General features: G+C 35.7%; 1 protein-coding gene across 1 annotated transcript in view; it reads right to left on the reverse strand.

Moving 5' to 3' along the window:
- Window positions 1–2,265: 2,265 nt before the first annotated feature.
- LOC107549438 (partitioning defective 3 homolog B-like) overlaps window positions 2,266–17,748 on the reverse strand; it is a 186,380-nt gene continuing 170,897 nt past the window's right edge. The window contains exons 21-22 of the mRNA XM_016230506.1: window positions 15,008–15,078; window positions 2,266–3,637 (exon numbers count right to left, since the gene is read on the reverse strand). Of these exons, the coding sequence (XP_016085992.1) occupies window positions 3,292–3,637; window positions 15,008–15,078 (417 nt within the window). The 3' untranslated portion in view covers window positions 2,266–3,291. The remainder of the gene's footprint in view (window positions 3,638–15,007; window positions 15,079–17,748) is intronic.

The following is a 17,748-nucleotide window of genomic DNA, read 5'->3' on the forward strand; positions in this document are numbered from 1 at the left end:
TATATATATATATATATATATATATATATATATATACATGCATATTGTATACTGTAATTTTTAGTTTATTTTTAGTTAATGTTTAACTTAATAAAAATAGACATTTAAATAAAAACAAAAACGAACAAAAATGAAAAATGTTACTAAAACGTTACATTTAAAATGAAAACAGGAAAAAAATACTATAATCATATATCTAACTATATATGAGAGGAAAGATACGAGATAGTACCATAAAATCCCCTAAAAATGCAAAATATTAAATGAAAATGATCAAACTAAAATATAATACATTCAATGCACTGAAAAAAAAACGTTTCTTTTGATAATCAGGCCTGCAAAACAAATACTAGTTTCTTATACATTTTACAATGATTTAGCACAAGTCTACACAGTATATTAATACAAAGTATATTTTAAAGGAGCAAGAAAATACTGTTCACGATAAGGCCTTTTTAAAATGTACTGTGGCTCATAATATCCATGAGTGGTGGTCTTCTTCCTAAATAATGAAGATTAAACTGACATCACAATTATTATCTCTCTTTTCATTTTTTATCAACCTTTTGTTCGACAGTGCTCTCACAATTCATTTATTCCCACCTAACATCTCTCTCTCTTGTCATCCATGGGTTAATTAAACTGAAATTCTGTCCAGATATATGCAAACACTTTAATGCCAAATTTCCCAATCAGCGAGAATTCCCAAATAGGTCCATTAGGCCCTAATAACTTCAGTGCAGCCCTCTGTAGCTTAATTGGTAGAGGATAAATTAGTACTAATCAGCAGGAGTAATTATCAGTAATGTTAAATAAGAGGTTCTCTCAGTCATCATTAGGAGTATGAAGTTATGAGACTGTACAAGAGCACAATGAATACCAAACAGCTTTACTGTGGGACGCCATCACTGAAGTCATCATCAACATATCATTAACCAAAACACCACTTTATTTACAAAAATAACGTACACAATTTTGTTTAAAATAAAAAAAAAAGTACCAAAATGTCATAATCAATCTGAATTAATGTCATAGCCATATTATTTACCCCAAAAATGTAGGCCTATAACATCTAGATGAATTGTTGGTTATGGCGTGTGTAGTGGCAACACACACTTCTTTCCATTTAATACAACATTTGCCCAACTTTAAAAATAAAAACAACACCACAAATTGTATTGTTATGCATGTTATTTGATTTCACAAGTTATGCAGACCAGCATCTTGATTTTCATAAAAATATAAGAGCAAAAAACAAATAAACAAACAAAAAGAGCAAAAAAAAACAAAAAAAACTAATTTAAATGTACAAATGGCTAAATAAGTAAAATTGCACAGTATTTGGTCTCTTTTGTTAAATTTCAAAATAAATTGACAAAAAAAGGATACAGAAAAACAAGTATAAAACGATTAAATAAAAACATACAAATAAAATCCAAGTAAAATAAAAATCAACACAAAGATAGTAGATTTTCCATAAACATTAAATGAAAAATGTGATATGAAAATATAGAAATTAAAAATCAACTTTTCAATGACAAGACGGACACAAGGTTGAACACCGACTGATTATCCATAAGTACTGTAAAGAGTAACATGTGTATAACGTAAAATCTTACCAGTAAAATCAACAAAACTTCATGTATTCTCAGTATCTTCAGTATCTATCTGGCCATTTTCCTGTAAACCTCTTCATTCAGGCGTTAAATGTGCAAAAAAACAAAGTGGGTGCAAAAATTAATTAAGTTCGTTTTCTAAGTTGGTTCTTGCAGGATCCTGTTTTGACTGGCAACATATCTCCTAACTACAACAAACAGATCATTTTACAAACCAAGGATATCAGGAAGTCTCGTTTTTAAAGGGCACCTATTACCTTTTTAAGGGTAATGCGCCTCAAAATCATGTCATTATAGTGCTTAGCTAACATTTTAACCGTATTTGTGTGTGTCAATTCATTCTGCCGGAGTCTCTTCTTCATCTGTGTCTGACTCTGGTTCATACATGTACGGCTGAACACCGGTTCTCTCGCTCTCAGTCATGTTGCTTCTACCGACTGTTTATTGCTGTATGTACGCAAAGCAGAGATGTATACACCATGCTCTCTTCTGAAGACGGGCTGGAAATATGCAGCTCTTTTGCATTTAAAGTGATACACACCAAAAACAGCTCTTTTTTAGACATGCCCCCAAAAAAACATTTTCCACATTTTATAATAAATGATCTGTGGGGTATTTTGAGCTGAAACTTCCCATACACATTCTGGGGACACTCAAGATTAATATTACATCTTGTAAAAAGGGGCATAATAGGTGCACTTTAAAGCAATGATCCAACAACAACGATTATGCACTACAAGAGCCCTGTGCAGAGAGCATTGTGTATTGCACCTAGGGGGCAGTATTTCATGCAGCACTACGATAGAATGGCTGAATGGGAAAACAAATGCCAGGAATGTAAAAACCTTGACCTAAGATAAAAGAAAAGGCTTGACAACAAAAGCCAAAACGGATTGAGACTTTGATATCGGATCAGCTATTTGTGTAACCTTGCCCGTTTTGTTGTTTTTGGGCCTCGGAACAGCTTTACTAAAATGAATCAAGGAGAGAGGTCGTTGAAAGAGAATATTATCCTCAAAACATAGCAATGAAAAACACTTTAGGACTGAAAACAACAAAAACAGAGTAAGTGGAGTCTTTTAGGAGTCACTGCAAAGGAAAAAAATAAAATTTCTTATAACCACAAAAAGTAAACTAAATGGTGAATTTTTTTACATTTAAAAACTTCGCACCCAAGCGAGCACAAGGCACCCAATATATAAACAAACAATGCTCTGAGAAAATCTGACATTTTAGGTTAATAAGCGACTACCAATCATGTCATCAACAAAACAATACATAATCATGAGGGGATGAAGTGGCCATACTTACCACGGCACACCATCATATACACATTTGTGTGGCATCATGAATTAAATTCATGCAAAACGAACATATATACAAACCCTATGTGCTTCCTTCAAACTTAACCGACTCAACTGGCGTAAAACTCATTTGCTGTTCAGAACTGATACTAATTAAGAGGAAAAAAAGCTGACGTCCAAAACAAAAAAACTAATTTTACTTCAATAGTTCACTATAGAATAATCAATGGCTATGTCAAGCCAACTGTATTTGCCTTTTTTTTTCTCATAAGTCTAAGAAAACTAATTAGATTGTTCCTTTAATGTCTTTTTAAATGGACAAAATTATATAATCACTTAACTTTTTCAGTACAAACCTACTTCCTCCTCCTCTAGACGGCTCCAATCATTGGTTTTTTCTGCCGGGGATCTTGGTATTGTTCATCTCCGTATGCCCCGTAATGATCAGGACTGGCCGCCCGATAGTTCCCTTGTTTTAGCGTTTCGTATTGAGGTGGGGCTTTGGCACCTGGGTTCAAAGAAGGAGGGACATGCTGCCTCATGGGACCCCTCTGTTGGGCTGGAGATGAGGGGTAGTAACCACCCGTGGCCTCCGTGGGTCTGGGTACAGGCAACCGGGGAGAGCGTGGAGGATAGTTGTCTTGATGGGTCTCGTAGATGGGGTTGGGGTAGTGGACAGGGTCTCTCTGGTTCGGGTAGTCCTCCATGGGCATCCTCCTGGAAAAAACAATACCATAGATCAGTGGTCGCCAATCTGTCAATCGCGATCGACTGGTAGATCTTCATCAATATCCCAGTAGATCCTGAAAATAAATTAAAAATAAGTACAAAATACATTACATTAGTGCGCTTTTTGTACTGTATTTTTTTGCACTTATTTTTCTGTATTTTTTTGGGAGCTACTGGGACAGTGACAAAGAAAAATACATCATGCCTGAGTCTGAAAACAGGACGTTAACTGAGGCCAGATACGCTGAAGACGGATGCAAAGCGGAGAAAATACTGTAGCAGGCAGAGCAAGATCACTGTTCATGTTGCTTGAAATATTGGAAGAAAATATAAATATTTAATTGAGGGTGAGGGGTTATACTATGAATGTATCACTGAAGGGAATTGACTGTCGTGAGAAAAGTTTAGATGTCAATGGCATTTTCTTCTCCTCTTACCTCCATGTAAAGTAGTATTTATAAGTGCAGTTGCTTTGTTTACAGCAGTAACCAAGGAAATGCTGTATGGCTGCTGTTCCATAAGCGCCACCTGCTGTCAGAGAGTGAAACTGCATCTCATTCAGACTTTCTGCTGTTTCTATTTCATGCAGATGTTTTTATGTAGCATAATTTTACAACGCTAAAGTCAGACCGTTCTGTTTTTGCTTTAAATCCTGTAAATCTAATAAAAAACAACTGCTCATGCAACGTGTGTAGCATCTTTGTTTGGATCATGACTGAAACGCAGTGGTTGCCTCTAATTTCAAATGCCTTCAGATATTTTTAAATAACCAACAAATAAATTTGCTAGTAAAAAAAAAAAAAAAAAAACCATTCTGACTCGGCCATGAAAAATCATGACAGGTGCATCACTAATTAAATACTAAATAAAATTGGATTACAATCTGGGCTGCCTTTTTGTATCAATTCTTCAGTAGGTAGATCTTGTCTTTTATAAAGGCTGAGGTCAGGGATCTTGGACTTAAAAAGGTTGGTGACCACTGCCATAGATAATGAAGGAACTAGTGAGGCTAGGAACAGTTAGAGATTAGAGATCTTTCATTATTCACCCACCATAATGTTGTTTCATACACTCTTAAGGATTAAGGTTCCAAAAGAGGGTTTTCGCAGCAATGCCACAGAAGAACCATGTTTGGTTCCCCAAAGAACCTTTCGGTGAACAGTTCTTAAAAGAACCATTTTTTATAGAGTAAAGAACATTTTAAAACCTTTTCCACTCTAAAGAACCTTTTGACCAATGAAAATGATACATGGATTTTAAAGGTTTTTCAAGGAATCACAGATGCCAACAAAGAACCTTTATTTTTAAGAGTATAACTATATTGTAATTTTTTTCCCACTGAAAATACAAAACAAGAAATTTTGATAAAAGGACAGTTTAAAGTAACCACAGCTGTCGAGCTTCAACAATTCCATCAATGTTATTTCAAGACATCTGAATTCATGACTTTATGATAACTTCATTTTTGACTTCAGATAAGTCATATGGCAATTTAAATGAAAATCATGCCCCATTTATGGCACCATATATGATTTGACAGTTGTGGAAAAAGAAGAAGATTTTCAGAGAATAATGTCTTTTTTTTAATGAACTTTCATCTGTTCATCACAAAGCTGTCATATGATTTCAGAAGACTTGAAATATAGTTGTAAGGAAATATACAGTCATAGATATACTGAAATATAAGTCTTATGGTGTTTTAATGATATTTTTTGCCCTTTCTGGAGCTTGACGGATGTGTTTAGGGTTTTAAAATTCTCTGGCATAAAAAAACCAGCATATGGGTTTGGAACAACATGAGGGTGAGCAAATTACGTAAATTTTCATGGTCAACATAGCCATGCCTCTCTGTAGCAAAACCTGACGACCAGCATGGGTCTTCTGAAGTTGGTTTACTAAAGGCGTCTTGCTGGTAAAGCTAGTTAAGAAGCCTTGCAAGGAAACCAGAGCACCATCAGCCCATGCTAGTGAACTCAAGGGGATTTAACCGTTGGGTTTCGCTCAGTTCGTCATATATAGCTTCAGATCTGGGCTTGCAATTAATAAAAAAAAATACACAATTTGTCCTTTTTTACAGGTTGAGTTCATATTCAAAACACAACACATGCTCTTTAGTAGGGAACGCTGATGCTGACAGTTTTGTTCTGGTACAAAAATCTAAGAAGGTAAGCAGGAAGGTAAACCCCAAATCTGGAATACTTAAAAGCGTAAACTTCTTGCAAATTAAATATTTACATTCACTCAAAGAGAGCTGATCTCTTGCCATTACCAGGACAACGTTCACACTACTTACCATTTTCAAAGGAAACGTGTCACTTGTGAAAACTAAATAAAAAATGAAAGAGTCTGTCGTATGAAGTCTGGGAAATTAAGTATAAAGAAGATAAAAGCTGCAGCTTACAGGAGAACCAAGGAAATAAATAAAATCATAAAGCAGCGGACTTTACAAAACTATATAAATAAATAGAGGGCATCTGCAGATCGAAGGGTATAGGATGCTATATGTAAGGAAATAAACTGCATTATGCATTTGCATTCTTAATATTTTCAGGGTTGCAGCCTACATTACTTATCCAAATGTTGCATCCGTCTATGATCCCTCCCTCCACGTGGCCTCTAAAAACTAACAAGAGGTAGCAGGCAACCTTTATGTCAAAACCTGCACTGCACAACATGTGGGTGAATATTTCATGTGTGCAGCGTTTGATGTTTAATATAGTTCACTCTAAAGCGTGACTGTAGTCCGTTAACTATTTCACCTGTCAAAGTTAGTTACAAACACAGAAGCGTGTGGGTGTGTGTAGACTGTGCACTGTACTGTGTGTGTGTGTGTGTGTGTGGTTATAATCCATCAGCAGAGTGTGTAGCGTGTCTGTCAGCTCTGACCACCCAAGAACAACTGAAAGAGAAATACTGCAGTCTTGAGCCTAAAATGTGTGTGTGGGTTCATTTAAAGGCTGGAGACAGAGAAGCACAAAACACAGCCGGATTCAAGACTCCAGACTAATATTACTAATGTTTCATTTTGTTCTTTTGGAATGACTGTATCGACAGCACTCGTAACACAAATGCTTCTATAAAGAGTAGTATTATGTTTACAGTGAACTAATAGTAAATGATTGGAGGTAGATTTAACAGAAATGAACATTTGTGAAACCTCAGGGTTCGAATCCTTAGATATTCAGAGTTCACTTTTATATTTTTAAAACCTTGATTAGAAACTTTTCTAGTAGCTGGATGTTATTAAGTTTTATAAATGTGTGCCAATGAATCTCGGACTAAAACAACTGGCTACTCAAAATAAAGTGCATAGTGACCTAATTTGCCAATTTCCACTAACTTCTTCATCAAGGGGAACTAAACTTCATCTACAGATCACTTTGACTTGAAACATAAGCTATATTAAATATAAACACCCCACTTACACTAGAATATGAATATGATATACACTTGAACATGATATATACCTTAAATACAAAATACTAGAATATGACATATAAAACACATTATTGTGTATGCTACATATAAGTTATATAATTATACATCAGATAAAGATATATATATATATATATATATATATATATATATATGATATATACTTTCAATAATATACAGTATACACTACAATGTATGACATATATCCCTTTTTCACTAAATATACCAGGGTTCCTCAAATCTTGCCCTGGAGGGGCAAAACTTACTTGCCTGTGATTTTCTAATGATCCTGAAGACATTGATTAGCATGCTCAGGTGTGTTTGATTAGGGTTAGAGCTAAACTCTACAGGAAAGTGGATCTCGTGGGCCAGATTTGAGGATCCCTGAAATATACCATGAATACGCTAATCTCTGATAAAGCAAGAATACATGATATATTGAATTAATACATGATAGTTGATATATATACCTCAAAAACACTAAACTATATAGTATAAAGCACATTTAATTAATATATAATATGTACCGTTTACACCAGAATATTCAATATATGCTGAAATATATGGCCTATTTAATGTACAATATGTGATATATACCTCATGTACACTAGAATATGATATATACATAATTTTAACCAATATTTGAAATATACATGAAATACACTAAAATATATATAGCTAATTAAGGCAAGAATACATATTAATATATACACTATTTTCACTAGAATATTTCAAACATACACCTCAAAAACACTAAAATATATGGTACACAGCCCATTTAGTCAACGGTATATAACATATAGCCTGTTTACACTAGAATATTTGATAAAGACTAAAATACATACCCCATTTAGTGTGATATATACCTAAAATACACTAGAAAATATGGCATATACATTATTTACACTAGAATATATAATGTTACCCCATTAGACTGGAATATAATACACATACCTCATGTTCACTATACCGTGAGATAAATAGAGGGGGCTTTAAGCTGAAGTTAGCGTGCTAGATTAGCCATAATGAGAAAAGCTGTGGGTTACAGACTGTGTGCTGGCAGCTGAGGATTAAAGCAGACTTAAGGTCCTTACACACTGAGTCTGAAACTTTCGTATGCGTTTTTCAGTTTTTTTCATATTCGTCATCCTTTCCTATCAAAATGCTTGCTACAGATGCGAAAACGCAGACAATCGAACCTGGTCCGAATTTTTTTATGTGACGGACGAAGGTTTCGGAGGCAGTATGTAAATGTGATTGACACAACGTGAGGTCGTATTTATTTTTCAATGTGCGAACATTTCGGATGATAAATTCGGACTCAGTGTGCAGAGACCTTTACACACACTGCTGCATCTCCACCGGGATGAGCACAGGCCCTAGTGTGAGCGACTCACTACAGTCGTACCCTACAAATGACCCCGTGATCCAGTGACCTAATGTAAGCGCAGAGGCTTAGGGTCACAGCTGAGCGAGCAACGTGTGTGTGTGTGTGTGTGATGGCCAGATGTGTGTAAGCATCCGTAATTATGTGTGTCAGAGGGAATGCATGAATACGCACATGTGTTTGAGATTGGTGGACCAGCACGTGTGAGTACGGGTAAGAGATGGAAGTACTGTATGGTAAAGGTCATGTTTGTGTGTGTTATAGAACCACATGTGCTTATTTGAACAACTGTGGGTCAAAGCATCCGAATTCACATTTATAATATGCAATGGAGAACACAAACCTGTTTGGGAGTGAACAAATGTCTTTGAGCTTGTGTTTGTGTGTGAAACGGACACTACAGCCTGCGGTAGGTGATGTAATTTAACATACATGGGTAAAAAACAAAGTAATGACAAGCCCTGCAATCCATCTCTCTCACACAAGCACTAATCAACACTCAACGCTCGGAGAAACCCGAATGTGTGATCGAGCCGTCCGCTAACATATTTTCCGCCTAACGGCAAGGGAGGAATCTGTTTGCATGAGCTCCCTGCACCTGCCCAAGATGTTCGGAAGGAAATACTTCTCTTGGTTCCTAATTTGACCTCAACTCCTGTGTCTTCCCCCAGAGACAGACGTGCACATACAATGCCAAACAGCTGGTGGGTGAGGGCGAACAAAGGAGGGTGTGTTGAATTGTAAGTAACAGGATGAACTTATGACCAGTCAATGAGTGAGAATGGATTAATGGACTGACTCAGACTTGCGCCAATGTACTAAACAATAAACTTCAACAAAAACAAGATCAGGAAATTACAGTTTGTACGTGGACGGATAGACCGATGAATAGGTAAACAGACAGAAGAATGATAGATAATCTATATATACATGTAAGACAAACAAACAGACAGACAGACAGACGGACAAACAGAAAGATAGATAAGACAGACAGAAGAATAGATAATCTATACATACATGTAAAACAGACAGACAGGTAGACAGACAGACAGACAGAAGAATGGATAATCTATACATACATGTAAAACAGACAGACAGACAAACAGGTAGACAGACAGAAGAATGGATAATCTATACATACATGTAAGACATACAGACAGACAGACAAAATAATGGATAATCTATACATACATGTAAAACAGACAGACAGACGAACAGACAGACAGGTAGACACAGACAGACAGAAGAATGGATAATCTATACATACATGTAAAACAGACAGACAGACTGACAGGCAGGCAGACAGACAGACAGACAGATAATTTATCTGACTGAATAGGCAGACATACATAAATACAGACAGATAGACATATACGTCAGACTGGATTAATCTATAGCCAATTATTTGTGTAGAACTGATTGGATATATTCCATCTATGGCACTAGTTCCAGACATTAAGGCCGTAGGGAAAACGGGAGCTGATGGATGCAGAAAACAAAATAAGAGTTTCATTTCCAAACACTGATTTCATTACAGCTCCTGTGTTTCAAGGCAAACAATGTTAAAGCAGAACACAGTCACTGTGCTTTATTTACTTGGAAGCAAAGCGGCAGCCGCAGCCAAAACCCAATATTAAGCAGAGTGAGAGAATGAAAAGAAGTAATAGGGGTTTCTGTTGCCAAGATGAATGAACAAAGAAAAGCACACTCCTTCCTGGTAATCAGAACCTTGCTCTCTTAAATAAATACTTTTTAAACACAATTCCACTGTATGCTCTATAGCAGAGCTGAATGTTCTCAGGAGTGCTGCTTTATTGGCAGTCACACAACTGGTGGCTTTCTTGACGGCTCTGTTGTCTGTTCCAACTACATGGAGGCTTCTCTTTAATTTCAATGATTTGGTCTCGAAAACTATTGTTTTAAAAGATCTGTAATTTCAAGCACATGCTGATATGTAAAGATCTGAACTGTAGTCAGTAGTGTACGTTCTCAAGCTCTGCTTGCATATAGTCGTGGTTTTGTGTAACCTCCTGCCTTTGGCTGATCTTTATCCAATTAAAAGGAAGCTTAAGACTCAGGCTGATTAGCCGGCGATTCTGCTGGGATAAGAGCTCTTCACCCTAATCCACCTCCTGCTGAGACTAAACAGTAAGGGAAATGATTCCTTTGTATGCAAATGCAATGACCTAAGTTGCAAAGTATTTCTAAAGTTTATTACTGTTTTCACATAGTGACGAGGGTTACATGAGAGGTTAAAATAAGTTACTTCTGCTAAGATTTTTTAGACCTCTGGCAGTAAAACACGGATGCGTTTGATATAGTTTTACAATTAAAAAAAATAATTTTTATACTAAATAAAATGCTGTGCAACACAACTTAATGTAACTGTCATATAGAGTAATAAAAAGCTGTAGTCAGTAGTGTACGTTCTCAAGCTCTGCTTGCATATAGTCGTGGTTTTGTGTAACCTCCTGCCTTTGGCTGATCTTTATCCAATTAAAAGGAAGCTTAAGACTCAGGCTGATTAGCCGGCGATTCTGCTGGGATAAGAGCTCTTCACCCTAATCCACCTCCTGCTGAGACTAAACAGTAAGGGAAATGATTCCTTTGTATGCAAATGCAATGACCTAAGTTGCAAAGTATTTCTAAAGTTTATTACTGTGTTTTCACATAGTGACGAGGGTTACATGAGAGGTTAAAATAAGTTACTTCTGCTAAGATTTTGAGACCTCTGGCAGTAAAACACGGATGCGTTTGATATAGTTTTACAATTTAAAAAACTAATTTTTATACTAAATAAAATGCTGTGCAACACAACTTAATGTAACTGTCATATAGAGTAATAAAAAACAAAATGCAAAATAATGAAAGAAAACAAAGCGGATGAACCTAACTAAGAATGCCACTTTTCGTAAAGAAACAAAACACAACTAGGGCTGCAACAGCTAATTGATAAAATCAATAATAATCGATAATGAAAATAATCGACAACGAATGTCATTATCAATTAGTCGCACACGGAAAACTTCCACCAGTCACGTCAAATTAAAGCAGTGATTAACGCATTTCTATGGACAAAATGCATCTAAAAATAGCGGATGAAACGGAGTGAGCTGCTGCGTGAAAGATGTATGATCCAAGCTGCCCGAAACATGAGAATGCTTTATTTTAAACTTCAAGCTAATGCATTAGTGTAATGTTTAACATGGCTTGTCCTGTTGTCCTGTGCTTTGACATATGCATGTGCTGTTTAATGTGTGAGATATGTTTCCTCAGTGCATAAACTGCATTTTACAGTAATATCCCTTTCTGTAAATGTTACATATTCACGTGAATGTTTCTATTTTGCATGAAGGCTCAGACTTCACACTTCACTGAACAAGCGCCGGCACACGCATGCGTATCAAACAGATGGAACGCAGTAAAGAGGGAGAAAATTTATATTCAGCGAAATAATATTCATTTTGCTGATATATCTGTTACTGGACGTTACATTTAGGTTTAAAAGTCAACATTTAATTCAAGTATTTTATGATATTAACTGTAAAGGGATAACAGAGTTTGACTGAATATAAATGCAAGACGTTTCTTTCATTTACAGAATAAAGAAATGACAGTAACAGGTTACTGTGTTCAGAGTGAATGTGTGGGTTCCTGCAGAACATTCCTCTTATCTGTTAACACTGTGTTTGTGTTTTTCTTTACTATCTTCTTCATCATTATAATTCTATTTTTAATATAGGGAATTAAACTATCCTATGTCCATTTGTCTGTTTAAACCATCCATTTAAACTGTGCTTTATAACTCTTTTACACATAATGTATAGCATAGAGATATATTCACCATACAGTATTTTTTTATAGCATTCAGTTGGCACGTTTGTTTGAAGGACAGCATTGGGCAGGATGTGCAATAGTGTGTTTTGTCAATAAAAAAAGAGAGGCATTTTATTCGAATAACGGAAAAAATAATCGGCCAACCAATCGATTATCAAAATAATCGTTAGTTGCAGCCCTTAACACAATACTGTAATGAAATGTGAAATAAAATATAAATATTAGATGAAAAACTTTAAAAGTTTAGACAAAAACGAACTGAAATCATTTTAAGTGCTAGAAGTACTAGAGCATTTCAAAAAGAAACAAAGTAATAAAACAGCAAACCAAAATGCAACTTTCATGCAAACTTTCACGTGACGGCTCACAGCTTATTTCATTTGGTATTCAAACCAGCAACTTTCTGCTCACCAGCTCTGAGCTCTCACTCACTCTCGCCCACTCTCAGGCCTGGCTGAGGTTGCTGCAGACTGAGTGATTGTGTGTGACTGCTGCATTATGGCTCCTACAGAGGAACACAGTATAAAATTGCTCTCTGTGACAAGAGTGATGTGACATACTGCTTGAAGTGATCGGTTTCAGCCTTGAGGAACTTTTCAAAAAGACCGAAACAAGCACTTTTGCTTCTACTGAGTCATACACACACACACACACACACACACACACAGGGAGAGTGAGAGAGAGAGAAACAGCGTGCAGGGAAATATATGCTAATGTAATGGAGCACAGTCATTTGAAAGGAAATGGGCCTGAATGAGCACCCCGAGGGAACCACAGCACAAAGTTCAACCCTGAAAAATGTATTTCATTTCATTTAAATAGTCCGCTCTTATGAATACACTGGGGCTTTGGGGCGGCACCGCTGCTTCGGGGAGAGCTGAGAGCCGCAGGAGGACTGAGGTGGGAGTTTATTTTTGGGGAAAAATATCAAAACAAGACGTGGACTCTGCGAAAAGTACTAATAAATGATTTTATAAGCAAAAGAAAACTTGCTCTGATGTCTCATTTGTAGGTGTTTTACAGGTCTAAGTTGTAGAAAATATGCTTTGATGTGGATTTGGGTGGATTTCGAAAGGGCTGAAAGGTCTAAATCTAGGTAAATTATAAGATAAAGTTTAACTAGATTATGGTAGTACCATGGTACATGGTGAAATATACCAATTTACTGAATAATTACCATATTTATATTATATAGTTACTCTACCAAAATACTTCAAAGAATAGATTTAACCATGTTCAAAAAAACAAAAAACAACAACTGAATACCATGGTGCATGTCCAGAAAAAAGAAAAAAATTTTAACACTAATGGATCCTCTGCATTGAATGGGTGCCGTCAGAATAAGAGTCCAAACAGCTGATAAAAACATCACAATAATCTACGTGACTCCATTAATTAATGTCTTGTGAAGTGAAAACCTGTGTGTTTATAAGAAACAAAATCCATCATTAAAGCATTTTAACTTTAAACTGTCACTTCTGACTGAAAGTCCACAGTCCATAATAACATTTACTTCAGCAGAAAAGTCCATTCCCTGTTGTCCTCTAACATCAAAACTCACTAACATATTTGTTTAGAATGGTTTTGGCTTGTAAACGGTGCTTGATCTGTGCATATTTCTCTCCTGATACAGACAAGACCACTTTTTCACTGGAGAAAGCAATATTATAGATAGAGGACTCATATTTTAGCTGGAAGCAACAATTTGGATTTGTTTCTTACAAACACATAGCTTTTTACTTCACAAAATGTTAATTGATGGACTGGAGTCATGTGGATTACTTGTGGATTATTGTGATGTTTTTATCAGCTGTTTGGACTCTCATTCTGACGGCACCCATTCACTGCAGCGGATTTCTGTTCCAATTAAAAAATGAACTCATCTACATCTTGGATGGCCTAAGGGCGAGTACATTTTCAGCACATTTTCATTTTGGGGTACGTTTAGTATGTTGTATGTACTTAAAAGGATAGTTCATCCAAAAAAGAAAATCCTGTCATCAGTCCAAAAAACATCATATCCCACTTTTTTATTGCATCAACAAAATTATCTGATGACGGCAGAATTTTCATTTTTGTTTAAGAAAAACAAAAACAAAAATAAAAATGCTGTTTTATTGTTTGTAGACTACAAGAAAATTAATTCTCGATGTTTTTAGTGGACATTTCCATGAATTGTGCCGCCGAATCAGTTTACTTTAGAAATATCTACATTTTAGTTTGATTCTAATTTGGCTTTGGTTGCCCTTAATGTGACCCAAAACTATTTTGCTTACAACATGAGCTACTAATATTGGGAGGGCCACAGTGGAGTCACGTCATATGTGTGTATGTTCCTGAAGGAGAATGACTGAAGCACTTAAGAACCCGGGATGTGAGCCAGGATAGAATTCCCAGCTTCCTGTCTGGATCCCGGTCCTCTGGGAGCAGATCAGGTGAATATTCCGGGATGAGAAAAGCACTCGTAGGGCAAACACTAAAGATTTAATTAGGGGGCTGAAAGAGGATTAGACTAGGTGTGAGTGTGTGTGTGTGAGAGAGAGAGAGAGAGAGAGAGAAGGAAGGGAAGTCCCCTCCACCTTCCTCCGTCTTGTTTTGTTGACTCTACGGATCCAACGGTGCCACATATGTCCAGCATATGGTACAAGAACATGCAAACCTAAACTCAAGTGAAAATACACACTCAAACACAGGCTTACCTGGGCACGTAGGCATATAGTCGATCAGTGTCGTTGTATCTCGGAGCTATTCGTGGATCAGGCCCTCTGATCTGTGAAGTACAGAGAAATCGAATAAGATTATGCCATAATCTTCTAATGTGACATTTAGATGTGGGTTTAAAGGTGAAGAGCGCAATTTCTGTACACTAGCAACACCACATAGAATTACAAAGTAGTGTGCTTACCAAAAAAGCATTGATAACAATGAAAAATACAAGTTGAACACATGAAAAACAAGTTTATAATCCCCCCCCACACTATTTTTAATGTCAAAATGTGAAAAGACACATACAGGACATGTGCACATTGGATATTAAGGTTTAAAAAATAGATGATTTACACTACCTTTCAAAAGTTTGGGGTCCGTAATCGTTTATTGATTTTGAAAGAAGTCTCTCGATCAAAAATGCAATAAAATAGTAAAACTATAAATATTATTACAATTTTAAATCATTCTAATATGCTGATTTGCTGTTCAAGAAATATTCATTATTATTAATGTTGAAAACAGTTGTGCTGCTTAATATTTCTGTTAAAACTGATAATTTTTTTCAGGATTCTTTCATGAATATAGCTCATGAAAAGTTCTAAATAAACAACATTTATTTGAAATAGAAATCCTTTGTAATACTATAAATATTTTTACGGTCACTTTTGATCAATTTAATGTGTCCTTGCTGAATAAAAGTATTAATTAAAAGATAAATAAATACATTTTTGAACAGTAGCATACATGAAGATTTACATCGGTTTAAAAATCAGAGTGTGCCAAAAGTGTTTTACTTAATATGCTTATGCATTTTAACCAATACAAGAATCACACAGTTCAAGATGTTTCATCATCATGCACACCCGATGAACTTGGCAAGATATTAAACCAGTGTGACCAACTGTCACAGTACCTATTACTAGTTGCAGTGTTTCACATGAGCGCAAACTAGAGTCTGGGTCTTTTTGTTACTTAAAACATCAAAAGGCGATAAGCTTGAGAGTTATAGTGTGCATTGAAGCTGGAATACATAATGAAGATAGATAAATTCATATCACTTCTATATGATGACTATAAATCAGGGAGAGGAAAAGAGTAAACAAGAGAGAGAAATGATGCAGCTCGGCTGATTTAGTGGAGAAAAGAGGTCAGTGTCTTCAGAGAAAGTCTTGACCATGTAATATGAACCCCCCCCCCCAAAAGAAAAAAACTTTATTTAATATATGCAGGATTCATGAATTATATATCTACCCTGTTTAATTCTATAATTACCATCAGTATGAGCTGTTAACCTCAATTTAGCATGACCGTCAAAGTGCAGAGAAGAACAAAACATGAACAGGCAACGACAAACATGTCTCTTCATTTTTAATGCATTTTTTTTGTCTCTGCAAACATGGAGGGAAATCGGATGCATTATTTTCCCATTACATCTCCTATGGTTTTGTTATGATTCCAATGAATAATTAAAGCTTATTTCTCTTTATGTAACTATTCCAAGATTTTGCAAGCTTGTATAAGAGAAATAACTTGCGTTAGACACACATGGCAGGGTTTAACATTAGTCTAATATGACCGCAGTGGGATTGTGGGAGTGCTGCGTGTGGCAGCTCCTGACAGATGAAGGTTAGAGGCATTATGTAAAGAAGGGCAGCTCATTTCTGGGGACTATGTGAGGAAAATGGTGGCATTTGTCTCAATGAGGAGTTTATAAGTGCACGTCCTCCCGTGTGTAATGGCAGCCCTGAGCACTACCCTGCATGCTAAGTGTGATCTTTAAACACAAAGGTGTCTCGCAGGGATCGAATGTCACCGAGAGTAAGAGAGAGAGATGACGACACGAACACGGCGTAAAGGTCACATTTAGAGAAGCGAGAGATGATTGTGGGAATGATAGACCACTGCGCATGCCAAATGATCAGAGCGATAAACAATTCCTCACTTTCCTCCATTCCTTTCATTCTGTCTATACAGGTCATCAGTCACATCCATTGTCACAGATGGAAGTATTCATGGCGTCATGAATGTTTCTGTGTCCACAGAACCCAGTACTAATATATATATATATATATATATATATATATATATATAAAATATAGCTTTAATTAATAATACATTTTGAATAAAAAAGTTAATTGCTTTACCCTAATAATGTGATTTCATCTTACATGCTCAGAATTAATATTGGTTTAAAAAAAAACATTGGTCAAACCGATTATCGGTATCTACTTTGAAGTCTTCCTGTAAAAATGCAATATTCCTGTTATGAACTCCATTCGATCAATGCCAATAACATCATCTTGCACTGAATGGTGAAAACAACTCTTCAAATCATGTTGAGAGTCCAAGCCATGTCTGATGTATACCACATACATTGATTTGCAGGCTTTACGCAGCTTCCGTAAGTCTAGGTGCTCAGGTTTCTATCAGTCTGCTAAAAAAAAATGAGTGCTTGCAAAGAAGAACTAGATGATCAGTGTGATTATTGTTAATGAAAGCTTAAGCTAAAATTATTTAAAAAGTTTCAATTGATTGAAATAAAGCTGAAATAATATAAGACAAATATTAGATGAAAAACGTAAACAAAAATATTACCTTGGCAACTATTTGAAATATCGGGTTTAATTTGCAATACTAAAATTACCATGAATTGAAATTAATTGAAACTAATATATATATATATATATATATATATATATATATATATATATTTTATTTATATATTTTTTCT

Source organism: Sinocyclocheilus grahami, unplaced genomic scaffold, assembly GCF_001515645.1.
Source record: "Sinocyclocheilus grahami isolate Dianchi unplaced genomic scaffold, SAMN03320097.WGS_v1.1 scaffold372.1, whole genome shotgun sequence".
NCBI lineage: Eukaryota > Metazoa > Chordata > Actinopteri > Cypriniformes > Cyprinidae > Sinocyclocheilus > Sinocyclocheilus grahami.